The sequence below is a fragment of the Trichoderma virens genome (genome assembly GCF_000170995.1).
Source record: "Trichoderma virens Gv29-8 chromosome Unknown TRIVIscaffold_76, whole genome shotgun sequence".
In the NCBI taxonomy this organism is placed as follows: Eukaryota; Fungi; Ascomycota; class Sordariomycetes; order Hypocreales; family Hypocreaceae; genus Trichoderma; species Trichoderma virens.
Genome location: NW_014013673.1, coordinates 79,797 through 97,647, shown reverse-complemented (window position 1 = coordinate 97,647; position 17,851 = coordinate 79,797). Strand labels below are relative to the sequence as shown.

The window sequence follows — 17,851 nt, the reverse complement described above, 5'->3', positions numbered from 1 at the left end:
CTTGAGCGGACTTCGATGAATGAACGGCAGTAGAACTTCCCGAAGAGAGTTGTTGATTAATGTTGAAAATACTGTCCAGAGTCTTATATATCACGCCGTGGAGAAGAGAAAATTAAGATAGAAGAGACATGAGGATGCCGTATCGGACTTCCTGGAGAGTGCATTAGACCCCAGATGGGGTAGCCAGACGTGATTAAAACCTCCCCGCATCTGGATAGTTGATGGCATCACCTTATTCGAACTTCAATCGAGGCGATGAGCGTGGGGTTATCTTGCCGACGCCCCTTTATTCCCGACATTGCCGACCCGAGCGGAACACCACCATCGCCACTCTGTGCTGGATTGATCACAAGATCGCAAAACAGGAATTAAAAACTGCATGCATCACAGATCGGATATCCGCACGGGCCTTCGAGGCTTCTTGGCGAGCTTGAACCTCTTCTAGGACCTGTGCCGTGATTCTTGCATTTCCAGCGACGCCCTCCATTCTCACGATCTGTGCTCGAATCCACGCCTTTTCATCCTGATCCTGTTCTTCCACGCCCAGCATCAAGAGAGGCCAGAGCATATTTACTGGAAGCGAGTCATCAGGAGCTAGATCAGAGGAAATCTGGTGCGCTAGCTTGCGGATGTGATTAAGGGCATCAGTTGCCTCCTTGGTCAACGGCAGATGTTTATAAGCGACACGATGAAGATGGACTTTGCTGGCGTAGTAGTTGGACAAGTACGTGCGAAAGGCTCTGGTGATAGTAAAAGCCAAGTGTGCTGAGATATGAGGTTCCGAAAGCTTTCCAGCAACAGCGTAGTCCATGAGTGGCGGGCGCTGGTCGTACAATGATCGGAGGTCGGCGGCGATGGAGGCGCCAATATTCATGACTTCGATCTCGTCCTCGACCGTTCCTCTCGACCGATGCCAAGGATCAATTTTTGAGATGCGCCCCATGAAGCTCTGCACCTTCTGGAAAAAGACGATGCCGGGTTGGTAGAGGACTTGGAATAAGACGTCCTCGATGTCATCACTGGTAGCATCCTGGCTTCTCGCAATTTCATCTGTCTCGGCATCGAAGCTCGCAGGTGAGGCATCTACGAGTTCGATTTCGTCATCTTGTGACAGGAATAGCCCCTCACCATCAGCTGATACTGCCCTGGCATCCAGTAGCCGGATCCAAAGAAGGACTTGCTTCTCGACATGCGAGAATGAGGCTTTATCTCCCCTCTGGAATATTGTGTACGCCTGTTTGAGATAACGATGTGCCGTATCGAGCCTGGATTCTATAATACCAACGTAACTCAAGAAAAATAGGGCGGCAAGGAGGCATTCGCGCGCCAGGCTATGTTCATTGAAGGAGTCCGGATCTTGAGCTTCTACTTCCATGGTCGCTTCCTCATAGTGGTTTTGGTCGGCAAAGGCCCATGACAGATTACTGCGACATAGAAGGGTATTTGAGAATGCTAAGATAGCACAGCGTAGAACGCGAGAGCTCTTTGACATTGCGACAAGACCTTGACGGATTGAGAACCACTTCCTCTGAGACTCAACTCCAGCAAGAATAGGCGGGGTGGCGGACTTGGCGAAGAACTCCATTAGCCTCTCACTTGCAGCAGATGGGCTCTGGTCCAAAGCCTGATCTCCGTTTTCTTGAATTGTCGTGGTATCAGAGTATGTGTTCATGATGAGAGGATTGGTATGCCTGTTTACGTATGCAGTAGGATCCTAACAGAAGAGTGAGTATGAGAATTTCTTTTGGCTTTTGTTCATGTTTGCTAGAGAGGGGAAAATACAGCATGTACAAAACAACAGGCGAATTAGTATCGGCAACTGGATTGAACGGTACTTACAATGGTATTTGTGTTAATCGCTATGGTAGTCGCCATATCTGGGCTTTCTTGCTGCCAAAGACTGCTGGTTGGATCCCACATGAAGCTGGCGTAGTCAAACACTTCATCCATAGCTTGCAGCGTTCGTAAACCAGATGTAGTTGGTGATTGGTCAGTCGACGGAGATAGAGTAAGCTGATTACTAGATGCAGTGCCCTCGCCGTTTGCATCCTGTCGTTGCTTTGACAACGCAGCAGCGTGATGTGGTCGCCATTTGCACTCCAGGTTCAGTCTCTCGCAATGAGAGCATCTTGGCCGCTGCTCATCGCATTTTACTTTGCGACGCCTGGGTATACAGAACGTATTAGCACGTCCTATACTGTTCTGTAAAGCTGTTATATGAGAAGCCTCACTTGCAGGTCAAACACCCACACCGTGACCTGTTATAGCGCCGAGTCGGCCCAGCGCGTTGCGGAGAGATCGCGTTCATATTGCCATCATGGGGGAGGAGTTGCGGCGTAATATCAGAGATATCTGACGAGTAATATGTATTCACAGTTATGAATAAAAAGGATCTTTAGAAACATGTCCTTTCAAGTCATTGAACGAAGTTTGTCTTTGATGAGGCGACACAGCTTAGTGTGGTAGCTGAAGGAAGAGTTGGAGAAATCATGCACCCCAGAGTGAGTTCTTGGGCAAATGAGGTTAGCGTGAAGTAGATACACCAAGGGACTTTGAAGCTATTTTAATCTGTCATGTGACGTGCGCATTCTAGAATAACAAGCAGCCTGCGCATCATTAATTCTAGAACCTGATGGTCATACATTCTATCTGTATTAAGTCCTCCCCATGTAGAGTTGAAACGAGTGAAAATTGGTCAACTACTTGACTCTCCGTAGCCATCGAATTTCGCAGAGTTTCTGCAGGCAGACATGCAGCTGTAGGTAGCCTTACAAGATGCCCTTGTAACAGTGTATATCAATCTTGCTCCAGTTAGAATTGCAGCTGCAAATACTGAGACTGCTTTTGCATTGCTGAAAGATGGCATTTCCAGCATCAGAGGCTATTTTATAACCGGATACACCAAAGACCCGGATACACCTCGGAGTAAAGACACGGATACAATAACGGATACTCTCTAAAGCTGGGCAATGCATCTCCGGTGAACCGCATAAACAGTACGTATAAGATAGACATACTGTCCCACTCTACATGCAGCAAGTGTTCAGGCTATTATTTTCTAGAACACCCTGCATTATTATCCACGAATCGAGTCCACGTTTTGAAGCAAAGTTTGGCCAAGTGTAAGCACTTGTTTATGTAAGCCCACATCTACCGTTGAGTTGCGATAGCATCATCTTCAATCAATCGAAGCTCCAGGGCACATTTTTAACTATTATTCAAAGGTTGAAGAGACATTAAAAGCTAATACGGCCACACAATCAGAATCAGCTATTACTACATCCAGTTGAGTGTCCAGAAACACTATGCATCGCTCGCACTTACTGTATGCAACTATTGATGTGCTGTTTTCGCACACCTACAACCGCTCGTAGAATATTTTAAACAAATGCTTTATCGTGCGCAAGTCGAAATGCTGAATGAACCAATTCAATCGCCGGCCTCGGATCTTTATTCATCGGTTTTCGGAAGCGCCGCGTCATTAATAATGGCGGTTTGGTCAACTCACTCTTGCCCCACCACCTGATTGCCCGATTAGGAAAGCTGTGATGCTGTCAGGCCGTCGTTTCAGGCATTCAATCCAAGAGAAAAGTTGTATTTAAATCGCAACAATTCTGGCTTTCCGAGAAAAAAAATTCTCTTCAGAATTCACCAGCATTTCCAACAATCATCAACAACAATCTAATTTTGGAATTGTATCAAAGATCCTGCATCAAAAAAAACTTCGATTCACTTCTTCTGCACTACCTTTACATCATCGTTGCCTGAATTTCCAACCTGAAGCCTCGCTGCCATTGACATTTGCTGTGAGTATCCGCTTACGTCATCGCTCCGAACCCATCTCTAACAGCTCAACCACCACCACTGTAGTCTTATATCTTATATGCAATAACGCCTTACCTTTAATTTAGGTACTTTCAACTTGTTGTTACATATATTCAACACTTTACAATCACCAAAATGTCGGCCAATCAAATTGAATTAAACGGCTGGACTTCTGTCCCTTTGGATCCAAGCAAGCTCTTTGCTGGCGAGCCATTCAAGAATGTCCCAGGACCAATTCTTGTCGCCGACATTAAATTTCCTAATGACGATCCTATCGTCGCCAAAGTCCAGAGCTATGCCAAGGAAAAGCTGCCCATCCAAACTTTCAATCATAGCATGAGAGTATTTTATTTCGGTATGGAACTTCGACTTTTTATGTACCTTTGTCTGCATACCTAGCTAACATGCATGTTATACAGCAAGCGCTATTGTTAAACAGCAGTTCCCCGAGCATGCTGAAACATTCTCTCCTTCAACCCTTGCTCTAGTCTCCCTTCTACACGACATCGGCACTGCTGAGGAAAACTTGGCAGCTACCAACATGTCGTTTGAGTTTTATGGAGGATTCAAGGCCCTTAACCTTCTTCTAGAGCTTGGGGCCTCCAAGGACCAGGCTGAAGCAATTGCTGAGACTATTATTCGTCACCAAGACCTTGGCACAGTCGGCAACATCACCTTCATGGGCCAAGTTATCCAGCTAGCCACTATTTACGACAATGCTAGCAACCACCCATACGTGAAGAACATCACGGAAATTATTCACACCGACACTCTCAAGGATGTCGTCAAGGCTTTCCCTCGCCAGCAGTGGCTTGGATGCTTTGCCCACACCATTGACCGAGAAGAGTCTCTCAAGCCGTGGTGCCATAGCACTCACATTCCTGATTTCTCTAAGGTGATTCTCAACAATACTTTTATGCAGCAATATGAGTAGGTTCAGTTTTCTGGGTTATCACAGCAGCACAGCGTCATCATAAGCTATGGCCATCGGGATTCAAGAGACGGAAGGTGTACGTATGAGATATTTCATTTCTGCACACTCTTTTTCATGTATTATTTCATTGGCAGTTCTTATCATGCTCTATTGTAGTCTGAGCAAACGTTCTCTCTCACATTCACATATACACTTACTAAATACGAAGAATATGAAGATTACATCCTAGATTTAGTATGGCAGCCGCTTAGCAAGTTCCGTTTTTGTAAGTTGCCATGTGCTGTGTTGTTTAACTGTATGTAGAGAAAGTCATCACTCTGTATTTTAAGCCGCTCTATGGAAATTGATAATGGTAAACTGTGGGATGATGCGACCGAGGCATTCCATGAAAGACACACCTTTACGTTAAGACATGGTGTCTATATTATGCTGGCAATAAACAAGAGCAAGTAAATTAATACTATCATGATGACTCAAGAAATAATAACCACGTATCATTTAGAGGGTACATTCTATATAACCAAACATTGACGTTATAACAGGAACCTTCCTTGAGTTTGGTGATGAAGTATAGAACCCGACGAGACCAAGGTAGGTCAACTTGATTCTGGAGGTAGCTTGATCTATGAGCATTTTAGATGAGAGATTGGCATCAAAATGGCGACATTTGTTTTGGTTGCCAGACGAGGGCAGGGGGATTGCATGTAGGCATTCAGCACCACATGTCTTAAATTCGCTGATACAGGTAGTGATAATAGCAGATACTACAAGAACATATCGATGAGATGAGAGTGCGGCGATAGCAAAGGAATGGAGAGATACTAGCAGAGACCTAGCCAGTACTTACCAAGAATCTGCCTGGTGTCAAGGTATCTTGGAGGATGCTTCTTTATTCTGCATTGTGATACAACCCCCAAATACAGTAGGAATAATAGCAGATACTTAAAGAACCAGACATATAGGTAGCAATCGCTGGGGTGTTGGCCACATGCAACCATTCTTTTTTGCAAGCTTTCCTCGTATCAAAATCATTTTTAGCCCACGGTTTCGGCGACAAGAATATGTAATTAGCATAAACCCTATGAAGTTTGTTTACAATGTGGAATTACAAAGTATACAATGTGACTCTCTGCCCAGTGACCTCGGCCTCCCTCAGCAATTTGACATTTTCCCTCCGGAGTAAGAATTTTAGCAACGAAGAGCATCCAATGCTAATAAAAGAAAATACCATCATCAATATCATGGCGAGCGCATACCGAGGTTCATCGGCCGGACGGAAAAAGTATGGGCTCCAGATATTACCCAGCTGGGCAAGCAGGTTGATAATGGCCGTCGCAGCAGCTCGCTTTTCAGGCGTCTGGTTCAGCGTACTTGCAGCCCACGAGTATACCATGGCGTTGGCCGCGAAAGCCCCGGAGCAGTAGAGGAAAGACGCAAAGTAGCGCGCTCCGATGTTTAGCGTTGCCGTAGAGATGATGAAGCCCACAGCTGCAACGGCCATTGGTATCGAGATGTGATAGCTTCTTTCATTGTGGCGGTCGCTTGAGTAAGCAACTGCAAACGAGACGGCAGCGCCAAAGAGGTATGGAGGTGCCGTGAGAACGAGAGTGATGGTCTGTGAGCCGATGTGGAAGCCGCTTACGATGGTGGGGAAGAAGTAGTTGAAGCCGTAGGCAGTGTGGTTCGAGCAAAGAAGGAGCACCTGAAAGCAGCAGACTATGTTAGCCATGGATCATACGTGTGTGGTGTAAGGAACTTACAAATATCCAGGTCCTGGTATCCTTGAGGGCTAGACGCACGCCATACCAAACAGATCGGTCGGCCTCAGGGAGTGACACGCGATCCAGCGCCATTCTCTTCGCAGCTAGCTCCCGTTCTTCCTTTGTAAAAAGCCATTTTCCACTACCAGTTTTGGACACTATGTAATCAGGAAGAAGGAAGAAGGCGACCATGGCGGCGAAGAAACTTCCTGAGCCATCGATGATAAAGAGCCACTGCCAGCCCGCGATGCCTCTAGCTCCATCAAGGCCCGAAAACACACCGGCTGCGATCAAGCCTGAAAATGCAGTCGCGAGAACAAGGCCAGAGTACAAGACGGCAGTGCGTAGAGCAAGCTCCTTTCTCGTATACCAGCAGGACAAGAGATAGAACGCCTATTGGAAAGCGAACATCAGCATGTTTATTTCTTATAAGGATGACCAGTCGGAACTCACGCCTGGGAAGAAAGGAGCTTCCACAATTCCAAGGAAGAAGCGAACTGCAACCAGGCCCCCATAGCTCGTTACGGCTGATGTGGCGGCTGACACGCATGACCAGATAGCGACACAGGCAGGCAGGTAAATGCTCGGCCTGATACGAGTGATGAGCATGTTGGATGGGAGCTGGGCAAGCATATATCTATCTTCTAGTTAGCTAATGGCAACCAACATGGCAGATCTTTTGCGCCTGGACTGACCCAACGTTCAAGATGGACACAGCAGTATTGAAATCGTCGCCCGTTAATCCGAGATCCTTCTCGAAAGTATTCAGCCTAGCTTGACTAAGGTGCCACGTTAGCATGTAAGAGCAGAACATTGGTTCGTGTGAGGGGCATACGAGATATTGTTTCGGTCCAGGTAATTAAACAAGTATAGGACCCATACTACTGGCAGCAGCGTCATATCAAGCTTGCGAACCAATTTTTTTTCGCGAGCTCTCCATTCGGGTGTCTCAAGGAGTTCTTCTTGAGCAAGCTCGCCCTTCTCATTGCTTATATCAGGCATCGTCTCCAAGTGTTCGTGACCAGAGGCGTTCTCCTTCACAGGAGCCGCCAAGTCACCCTTGGAGACATTGTCTGAGCTCATGATTGAGTCTCTAGAAGGAACGAGCTGAGTGAAATATGTTCAAATAATTTGCATTGGTAGCATGAACGGTAGCTGTGAGAGAGGCACTGGAACCATGAGAGAACATCAGCAGCAAACAAAAAACAGTTGATGCATCGTGGGAAATATATACTTTCAGTCTTACACGTACAAGGCGAAGAGCAGCAGTGCAGATTCCAAACCCGCACCGGCAAGCCATCGACGCGGGGACCCCAGACATTACCCCAGCCATTAAACTTTGTCGGCCCTAAAATAGAAGAAAAACCTGGGGTCTAGCGCTGGTGATAGAATAGGGGGAGAGCCATTGTCTGTTGCTCAGCAAAAGAAACGCCGATCGGCATCGTAAGCTGGCCGATCGGAGATGAATCGCCGGTCCGCCCTCCGTCCGGCGAGCGATCGTCTCCCCAATGATGAACTGTAAATCTGATGATCACCCTGACTCTGGAGAGATATAAAACTGTATTAAAACTTTCAGAATTGAATGTAAAAGCTCAACAGCAAATCTCACAAATCACCATTTGACTCTCTTCATTCACCACCTCGTCTTCGCCAACCCCTTTCAAAATGACTTACACAAACGGAAATGCAAACGGGCACAACGGACATGCCACCACCCCCACTCCCGCTGCAACCCGGCTTCGAAAGATGCTCACGGAAAGCGATGAATTGATTGTCATGCCGGGTGTCTATGATGGTTTCAGCGCTAGAATCGCGCTGGAAGTTGGATTTGATGGCCTCTACATGGTAAGTGTCCCACCATGAACATACAGGTATCCTGATTTTGGTGTTAATGCAGCGCATAGACGGGCGCCGGAACATGCGCTTCCAAGCTTGGACAGCCAGACTTGGGCTTTGCCTCACTTAATGACATGAGAGAGCATGCTGAAATGATTGCCAACCTGAACCCCCGCATCCCTCTGATTGCTGACGCTGACACGGGTTACGGCGGGCCCAACATGGTTGCTCGCACGGTGGCGCAATACCATCGCAGTGGTGTCGCGGGTCTGCACATTGAGGATCAGATCCAGACCAAGCGTTGTGGACACCTCGGGGGCAAGGAGATTGTTAGCGTCGATGTCTTCCAGCAGCGCATCAGTGCGGCCGCTGCGGCTCGGGACAAGCTGGCGTCTGACATTGTCATCGTTGCCCGAACAGATGCTCTACAGACAGATGGCTTTGAAGAGGCTGTCCGTAGGCTGAAGGCTGCAGTCGCTGCCGGTGCTGATGTTGCGTTCCTCGAGGGCGTGACCACAAAGGAAGAAGCTCGAGAGGTGTGTCGGCTGCTCGCACCGACCCCAGTCCTTCTAAACATGGTTGAGAATGGAGCAACACCATCTTGGACTGTAGCTGAAGCGAAGGAGCTAGGATTCAGAATCATCATCTATCCCTTTGCAGCCCTCGCCCCGGCATATGAAGCTATTCGTAACACATACTTGCGCATTAAGGAGACTGGTGTGACGGATATCGACCCAACGTTTACCCCTAAGAAGTTGTTCACTGTTGTAGGCTTGAAGGAAGCGACAGCGGTAGATGTTGCAGCTGGAGGGCAGCTGTACGAAAAGGTGTAATACTAGTTCATATTTTGAGAAATTTTTGTGTCCATAGATAATGCTGAAAATAGAAGCGAATATGAGCATCATGACGACAGTCATTTTCTTATTACGGCGCACATGCTGCCTCATCTGTAAAATTTTGCATCAAGTGTGTATTAGAGTGTCAACCTGGCCATCCCATGTTGAATCCGTCTGCAAGACTACTCAAATGATCAAACATCATGGCATCTTGCATATCTTCGGAACTAAATAACGGTTGTGGATTTGGTGTTAGCGGAAACGAGTACAATCTGAAATCATCAACTTATCTTGTGTTTCTTCAGAGCTTTCATTTCGATCACCACGGTCCGATTGGAAATGTTTTCGCCATTCCCAAAGCGAGTCGTAAACGATGCTCATGCTTAGGCGATTTCGAACACGCAAGCGCAAGTCGTCAATGGAGTCTCCGCTAATAACACGAGGATCTGGCAGAGTACAGAAGAATCCAATTACGTCGCTAAGGCGGCCAGGGAGATCGTTATTCGCAACTGACATCTTTCTCAGCGATGAAATGGCGGCATCAAGTAGCCGTTTGCCTGCTTCGACGTCTAGTAGCTTTTCGAAATACCCATTCATCATAACCTTGAGGATGATGAAAGCCGCAGAGACAAACACCTGGTAACAGAAGAATGGGCAGTAGAGGAAGAATCCACTTTCCTGATTATCCATCTCCAGGCACTGCTCTATTAGTGAATAAGCAGTTTGGTACAATACAACGATGCGATCGGAGTATCCATCGACATTAGATTCGTCAAAGAGGTAGAATGAGTGGAGATGAAGCCGGGCGGCGGCAAGATAGTAACGAGTTGTGGCTGCACTGTCGTTAGCATAATTGGCCGGTTTGAGAGGGGCAAATCCATTACGCGTCATATTTATTGCCTCGCGCTCCAAGTCGACAAGGGATGCGTTGAGAAGTCGGTACAACGACAGCCGCTCACGAGCTGACATGAATCCGGCAGGGTCGAGAGCATTAGATGTTAGCGCTTGAGATACTCTGTATCTGAATTGTTCAATGCGAAGATGCCATCGCAGAGCAACATCATGAGCTGATGACATTGTTGACTCGGGTGCAACCGTGAGGGACCAGTCGTGCATTTGTATGGTGGCTGGTAGACCGCATCCGACACTTACGCTGTGAGAGCATTAGATGTATGAAGCGTGATGGCGAAATGAAGTTGGGAGCACTGCAATTTTACCTTTGCGCGACAATATTGCAAGCCTCCCACGTCTTGACCCATTCGGAGTATTCGTAAACGCTGAGATGTAGAGGGACCTTGACAAAGTCCTCTGCATTGAGCGCGCGGTGTAGCCCCATTTGCGTTCCAACCTGCACCATCATACCCGCTAGCATATAAGTTGGATCTGCAGTGCTGCTGCTTGTCGGAAACGGCCATGTACAGAGGATCACCAGGCTTTGCACTACTCGGAGTGAATACGGAATAGAGCGAAGGGTTTTCCATAGATAGTCCGTAACACTTCTCGCGAGCTTAGCCAGCAGTGTGGGATGGCTCTGGAGCCTCCGGGCAGCGACAGAAATGACGGACCAAAAAAGGAGCTCAGACGATTCGTAGTACTCATGAAGAGAAGTACTCGGGTCCAAAAACGGTAGATATGGATGATAGTGAAGTATGTAGCTGTGTTCGGCGTCAGTTTGTTCTCAACCGAGATACGGCAGCATTTCTTTCTCACATGAGATACAGCTCGTCAATCTCTTCGACAGAGAGTTCAACATTGCCCAGTTTCCTAGCCCTCGGAATAGTAATGATGGATCTCCGCGGTATCTGTGGTTGGTCGATGACGGGTTGTGTTGTCAGGCCCGGAACACGAGAGCCTTCTTTTGGATCTGGTGATGGGCCAGACGCGCCAGACACCGATGATAGAGCTGCTTCGCTAACACGAGCCTCCGCTGTAATGCATCAACACGGAAATATGTCAGTTTCTCATGGCCTAGTAAGCAACAAACGGTGATTTATCCTTGAAGAGAGTTCATTATACTAACAAGGAGCAGCTGGTGTTAGAATTGGCCATTCCAGCGCAGCATTGCTAGCTTCTCGGGTGGCCAATTGTCGTCTAAGCTCTCTAACCTCATTCTCCAGCTCGAAGGATTTCCTAAATATGAGTGAGTTTTGTGTTAGACACCCATCTTTTCCTATCAATAATACATTTCTGATCTTGAACGACTTGCCTTCTCTTCCGTGTTCTGCGAAAATCGGTGTCTACCTTGCATGCAAGACTGAGTCTCTGACATCGAGAGCAGGTACTTGGGGCACCGTCGTTGGTAACCAAGTCACATCGAAGCTGTGAAGACTGTAAGCTGACGAAATAAAAAACGGAAGAGAATTTGCAAATGGTACACAAATCTCATACTTTTTGCTGCTTGCACTCATTGCAGGCCCTGCGTCTCGGCTGCTTCGTTGGCTCGCCATCCCGTGGCTCGGCAGTGACTTGTGAAGACATTTGGCAGGCATTTGGCAGCCCGGCTTAGCACACACGCCGCTGTCTAAAGAGCTGCCTGCTAGACTCTTCAGAACTTTGACGATATCCCCTCAAGTGCTTGCTTTTGGTAATTTTATAGAGGGCAATAAGACTTGATGCTGAGTTCGGGCAGGCGGACAGATGGCTCATGGCCGATGTAAGGCACGTGACCCCGCCTTACTTGTGCTGTAGTTAAGCCCATGGAACACATCCAATTCGCTACCCTGTAGGGAGATGCATGTCTCATTTGGGTTGTGGGAATTGCCTTTTTAGTGAAAAATTAAGTAGATTCTACGTCTGTGAGATGTCTTGGAAGCATCGAATAAATATTCAGAGACGAAAAGCAAGTGAATCATACAGTGAAGGAAACGTCTGGTCTTCTCTCCCACAGTGAGCCTGGTGGGCCGAAACCAGGCCTTACTAAGTGCTGATTCATGGTAACGGAATGCTGAATGATGCCTCGATGTTTAAACTGTGTCAGAGCTTGGTCACCTAGAAATACATGCGCTAGAGCGTTTAAGCTGGCATATAGCCCAAAGATTTACGTTTTGGCTTTTAGCTGACACATGACCTTCCTGGGTATATATCTGGATGTCTGTCCCCCTGTTTATGCTTTTTCACCTGTTACCGAAACCTATATACCTACCCATACTTGGTATGTTGCTATCGTATTGAATAACTCTCAAATTCATCTAAAAATGGCATTTTACGAGTACAATGAGAGCAATCAAAGAGTCCTCTTTGGAGAAGACAGCCTTTCCAAACTCCCCTCTGAGCTGGCCAAACTTGGTTGTTCCAAACCGCTCATCCTAACAACGCCTACCAAGACGTCCTACGTCGATGATGTCGCCGAGCTTTTGAACGGCCAGATCGCTGGCTCCTTCACTCGAGTCACAATGCACACCCCCAAAGAGGTCACAGAAGAGGCATTGGAGCATTCCAAGTCTGTTGATGCTGATTGCTTCGTGTCAATCGGTGGCGGAAGTGCCGTTGGCCTTGGTAAAGCATTGTTTGTTCGGACTGGATTGCCTCACATCTGCATCCCGACTACATATGCAGGTAGCGAGATGACTCCAATCGTGGGCCAAACGGAGAATCGGATAAAAGTTACTCATGTTGATCGGAAGGCAATTCCAGCGGTAGTCATTTACGATGTGAAGTTGACATTGACCCTGCCCACTGATATAAGCGCAACAAGCGGCCTCAATGCAATGGCTCATGCTGGTATGTGAAAGTTGTGCGTTGGCTATTAATTCAACAATTGCTCACAAAGAGATAATGTGTAGTGGAGGCTCTGTATGCTCAAGACGCCAACCCGATTACAAGCGTGTTTGCCATCAAAGGTATCCAGACCTTGGCCAGTTCGCTTCCCCAAATAATGAATAATCCCAAAGATATCGCCGCTCGCTCAGATGCACTGCTTGGTGCTTGGCTCTGCGGCAAATGTCTTGCTGGGGCGAGTGTATCCCTGCACCATAAACTCTGCCATGTCCTCGGGGGCACCTTCAATTTGCCTCACGCCGAAACACATGCCATCATTTTGCCACATGCACTGGCATATATCGCCCCAAGCATACCTAATGTCATGAAAGAGTTGGCAGAAAGTATTCCTAATAGTGATGGCAATGCGGTCAATGGTCTGAATAGATTGGTATCTAAGTTGGGGATTACCTATAGCTTGAAGGATCTTGGGATGAAAGCGGAAGATATCGAATTGGCGGTAGAGACTCTGCTGAAGAAGCCATTTTGGAGTCCAAGACAGATTGAGAGTGATGCAATTCGTGAGCTACTGAAGCGAGCATGGGAGGGAAAACCAGCTCAGATAGCATAATGAGATGCTATTTCTCAGATTAAACTTATTTTGCAATGCAGTTCTAAGGCTTACTTCTAATCGATAATTGGGCGGACGATTATATCATGGACGATGTGGCCTTATCTGGAAGAGGTTGTTCGTGTCGGTTGAATTTATCTCTTAGCGGATTGATACAGCCTTGTCCAGACTTAGCTTTCATTTCCCCAATGGCGACCAATATGAAATGGTCATTCCTTCTTCCAGCGCTCGTAAAACTCCCTAACACCTCTCCTATTCGGTTGAAAAGAGCTATTACCTTCTATTGAAGGGTCATCACCCTCGGCCTTTTTAGCAGCTTCTTCAACCCGCCGATAATCAAGCTGCGGACAATTCTCATTCCAAAGCAGCTCATGATTGATACTCTCTTCTAAATTCCTCACCAGTAATTCGAAGCAGTCAGCTCGGCCCCACTCAGCTGCAGATTCTAATGCAAGGTAGTAGTCCGCTTGCAAAGCTGTCCAGCCAGGATACAAGTTAGTGAGGTACTTGACGATATTGGAATCCGCACAAATGACCGCTGCGGCCAGGAGATTCGGGTATTTTGCCCCAGGAGGGCTGCTGATTTTCTTTCCGCCTCTCGCCGTCACAAGAACACCATCCTTCGTAAGCCCCCCGTGTTCCACAAGCAATTTAACTATATGTGCACTGTTTGGAATTGAGACTGCTGCTGTCAGTATGTTGCCATAGTCTCGGTACGCCTTATGCATGCGCTTCAAACTTTCAATGTTGTGACTGCCTTTCCAACCCGGATGCGCTTTGCAAAAGGCTTCGAGGATCTGGGCTTCATCAGACGACCCCTCTTCTTCAGATTTCTTTTCCTTACTGAACATGTGAAATTTTCCAGTATCATAGGTCAAATTTGGCTCCGTAACAGTGATGAGGAAGTGCAAGATATCGATCTTGATGAAGCTGTCATATGAGCCATTGATGGTCCAAAATGCCTCATCTGGTCCACCAGAGAAAGCACTTTCTTTCAAATGGAGAACTTTCTCTAGTTTCCATAGGCAATCAACTAGTTCCGAGTACCCAAATTCGATAGCCCATCTCAAAACTTGCTTTCTATCCTGCACTGTTGATTCAGATATGTCGAATCGATATGGAAATGTTAAGGCCAGAATATGTCCGTAGTCCCAATCAGGCTTCATATCATAAGGGAATTGCGAAAGAGGTTGTCTATTTGAGATTTCGAAGCCGTAGGGGGATAGCCCAAAATCTTCAAAATTGCCAGCACGTGAATGTAGATTCGGAGTCCCCGATTCTAAAGTTAGCCACCTTGCCACTGTGTGATAATTTTGCGCCGTGCGTCCTAAATGGTCCCCATTTCCCATCGCGTAGGGTTCTGTTCTGAGTTTACCAATCAATCTGGGTATGATGCCAAACTTCAAATCAAAGGCTTCCGATTTTTTTATTTTCCAAAGATTCGACATGATTGAGCTGCATTCCGCAAGACACAACTGACCTATGGCTCTCTGAATCATCATCTCCAGGCCGGATACTTTTAGAGAATCTAGCTGAACAAGAACACCCTCGCTTTCTCTAAATCGATTTTGCACTCTTAAACTGTGGGCTCGTGAGAGAAGGGTGAAAAATAGTGAGTGATGACTTGGCAGAAAATGTGTTTCGGATAAAGCCGGCACGACGCTCATCAGCGCCTCTTCTCGCGTAGCTAATTTTGTCGAGGTCATTACGCCGACAAGGCTTTCCACATGAGAGTTTTGAAAGAACCCTTGGGACAGATAGGTCGCCTGATTTCCCTCAGGATATTGAGCGTAGCGGTACGACAACAACGCTGAAGCCTCTCGGAGAAAGAGTGTGAAGATATCTTGTGCCATTAAGTATAGCAGAGGACTATCTGCATTATGTGTTATGGTCCGAAATCCAAGGCTCGCCGGGTATCCATCACAAAACATAGAAAGTGTCGCCGGTATCGAGAGGATAGACTTTTGGCCCATTTTCAGTGGTTGCAAGTGTTCTGTATAGTTATGAGTCACCCAGCTTCGGAGCATTGATAGAAACTCATCGTATTCTAGTTGTCTTACAATGAGTCTCTTGAATCCCAACTGTGATGCGAGCGATTCATTTCCTTTTGAATCAATATTTTGGGAAAGACGTTCAACCGTCCAGGACCAAAGCCCTAGAATAGCCTCAAGCTGGTTTTGATCAGTTTCCCAGTGGTCTTTATATTTGGACATCGAGAAGGAAATGAAATTCCTTGATTTCTTGCCATATACTTTGCTTTCATGGACCTGACAAGTCGCAGTCCATATGAGAGCGCTGTATTTCATATCCCAGGGCCACTTCGGACCCGAGTGCGGAGGAGTAAACATATATGCTGCAGCTTTTTCTAATGTGTCTCTGAGCAGTGCTGCCACATCTCTGATATTTGTTTGCCAGCTTGGCAAACTCAGAAGTTTGCTATCACTTGTCAGATGAGCAAGTCGCAATCTAATGTGCATCAACTTTGCTCCTATGCTGATATCTTCCAAGTTGCTAGTTTCTTGTGCATTAGGAACGCCTGGGTCTTGGTCCCTTGTAGTATTTTTCAAGTTTTCAAGAACTCTAGAATAATTTGCAATTGTAGATTCAAGAGCGCTGAAATCACCATTGTCATTGCACAGACCTCCCACAAACCGACCGTGCCCCTCAAGAGAGCGCTTGCACCCTGGTGTTCTCTCGGTGTTTGGCCAGAGACTTTTGTCTGAACTGTCAACTAGAAGCCAAAAATAGTCTATAAAGTATTTTAGAGCGAGAGATATAATGAACCCCGGGACAGAGTTATGAAGAGTATAACAAACCTGGTCCATTTCCTCCATTGTGATCGGATACGATTGGGAGATTTAGCGCCTGCCAATCGAGCTCGTGGTCTTGTATTCCTTTCAAATTGCCACCTAGTAAGTTTTTTAGGGGGTCCATGAGGTTTCCGCGAAGAATACCTCGGGCAATACTCATGGCAAGAGTCCCAAGCAGTTGAAAGAGTGCAACGGTGCCATGCTGTCCTCGTAACCCAATAAACTGCGCAGTCCACCCGGTGAGCGAGAGGGTAACGGCAAGGAATGCAAGGCGTCGCGAATTCACAGAAGCCAGTTCATCTTCTTCAACCCTCCAAGAAGTTACATATTCCTTCATCTCCTCAGTGTAGGCGAATGCGTCGAAGACCTGGTCACCAATGCGCTGCCCGCCGGCTTGGAGCCAGCAAAATCGCAGGGGATGGCCATCAGTAACAAAAGTTTGTTCTTCAGATTTCCCATCGATGAGTCTGGCAGATAATCCTATTCCAAGACAAAGAAACGTTGTACCGATGAGAGTCAGGATGACAAATTCGAGGCTTGGTTGACCCGCATCGTTGTAAAATGGCCTGTGCCAATTTGCCCACAATCCGTAACCTAGAACACTGGCTTGGAGTGAAATCCCAAATACAGCCACGATCCAGATTAATCTGCGGTCTACTTCTCGAATGCCAATATTAATGGCGAGGTTAGGATGAGGCGCAAATCGTGATTGCTTGTCTTCCGTCTTTCTTTTATGATGTAGCCAGCAGCCGAAGAGAAGTTCATTAGGATCAGTTTTCCTCCAATTTTTGTCACGATTAGCTCCACAAGTTAATGATTCAGTATCCGTGACTCCTTTTTTCCAACTCTTGATATCTTTGAAGAACTCTCTAGGTAAATGGATGCCACAGGTTGCCACGGTAGCATAGATTCCGCGTGGGCCATCGCCTGATTCAAATTTAGAGTAAAATTCGTCCGAGTTTGCATCTTTGTCAAATATAAATTCCAAGAGCTTTGGACGACCGTAAACACGGCAGATTCCACCATTGGACCATAGCTCGCAGACGTCGTCACTGGTGGACGAGCAGAGCTCAGACTCGGCCAGAGCTCTGGGTTCTCGGGCCCGGCCAATTAGAGAACGGAGCGATGGCGTTCCATAAAGTCGAATTACTGACACTATCGTTGTGATGACGCCGATAGGCGCCATAGCAAAGATGATGCTATCAAGATGCGTAGTTGACTCGCTGAGAAACTGCTTTGTAGGCTGCTCTCCGAAAAGTGCAATTATTGGCGCTAAGTCAGTGGCGATATTGTTGACGAAGTCATCCCACGCGCTGGACTCGTTGAAAGCGGAGAAGAGGCCATTCGCTGGTGCGGCCTGAAAGAAGAGGATCCAAAATAAGCCAGCGAAGATTGCCATTTTTGGTAAGAAACGCGTTCTTGGAGATAAAATTATAGCGAATTTGTAATGTGGTCCGAATTTGGGTTAAATAGCGATATTCCATATCAGATTTGGATATTCCATTGACTTATAAATTGCTATG

The 17,851-nt window shown here is 46.9% G+C and overlaps 7 protein-coding genes across 7 annotated transcripts; 3 read left to right on the top strand and 4 right to left on the bottom strand.

The window, feature by feature from the left end:
• Positions 1-346: 346 nt before the first annotated feature.
• On the bottom strand, positions 347-2,308 carry TRIVIDRAFT_51228 (uncharacterized protein; the record flags this gene model as incomplete). The annotated part of the gene is made up of 3 exons (XM_014099671.1): positions 347-1,638; positions 1,821-2,164; positions 2,232-2,308. The coding sequence occupies 3 exons, from the start codon at positions 2,306-2,308 to the stop codon at positions 347-349; spliced, it is 1,713 nt and encodes a 570-aa protein (XP_013955146.1).
• A 1,652-nt stretch (positions 2,309-3,960) lies between these two features.
• On the top strand, positions 3,961-4,759 carry TRIVIDRAFT_59405 (uncharacterized protein; the record flags this gene model as incomplete). The annotated part of the gene is made up of 2 exons (XM_014099670.1): positions 3,961-4,180; positions 4,245-4,759. 2 exons carry the CDS (start codon positions 3,961-3,963, stop codon positions 4,757-4,759), a joined length of 735 nt encoding a protein of 244 aa, XP_013955145.1.
• Positions 4,760-5,864: 1,105 nt separating this feature from the next.
• TRIVIDRAFT_51160 (uncharacterized protein) lies at positions 5,865-7,521 on the bottom strand (the record flags this gene model as incomplete). The annotated part of the gene is made up of 5 exons (XM_014099669.1): positions 5,865-6,461; positions 6,520-6,912; positions 6,973-7,156; positions 7,215-7,298; positions 7,355-7,521. 5 exons carry the CDS (start codon positions 7,519-7,521, stop codon positions 5,865-5,867), a joined length of 1,425 nt encoding a protein of 474 aa, XP_013955144.1.
• Positions 7,522-8,184: 663 nt separating this feature from the next.
• On the top strand, positions 8,185-9,188 carry TRIVIDRAFT_51144 (uncharacterized protein; the record flags this gene model as incomplete). The annotated part of the gene is made up of 2 exons (XM_014099668.1): positions 8,185-8,364; positions 8,424-9,188. 2 exons carry the CDS (start codon positions 8,185-8,187, stop codon positions 9,186-9,188), a joined length of 945 nt encoding a protein of 314 aa, XP_013955143.1.
• A 345-nt stretch (positions 9,189-9,533) lies between these two features.
• TRIVIDRAFT_133240 (uncharacterized protein) lies at positions 9,534-11,633 on the bottom strand (the record flags this gene model as incomplete). The annotated part of the gene is made up of 6 exons (XM_014099667.1): positions 9,534-10,344; positions 10,409-10,846; positions 10,911-11,118; positions 11,212-11,308; positions 11,391-11,510; positions 11,580-11,633. Coding segments are annotated over 6 exons (1,728 nt in total), but the record flags the coding sequence as incomplete, so codon positions are not given.
• Positions 11,634-12,385: 752 nt separating this feature from the next.
• TRIVIDRAFT_59403 (uncharacterized protein) lies at positions 12,386-13,518 on the top strand (the record flags this gene model as incomplete). The annotated part of the gene is made up of 2 exons (XM_014099666.1): positions 12,386-12,911; positions 12,974-13,518. 2 exons carry the CDS (start codon positions 12,386-12,388, stop codon positions 13,516-13,518), a joined length of 1,071 nt encoding a protein of 356 aa, XP_013955141.1.
• A 79-nt stretch (positions 13,519-13,597) lies between these two features.
• TRIVIDRAFT_202345 (uncharacterized protein) lies at positions 13,598-17,727 on the bottom strand (the record flags this gene model as incomplete). Its single annotated transcript, XM_014099665.1, has 4 exons — positions 13,598-13,623; positions 13,796-14,752; positions 14,999-16,249; positions 16,335-17,727. 4 exons carry the CDS (start codon positions 17,725-17,727, stop codon positions 13,598-13,600), a joined length of 3,627 nt encoding a protein of 1,208 aa, XP_013955140.1.
• Between the last annotated feature and the right edge of the window lie 124 nt (positions 17,728-17,851).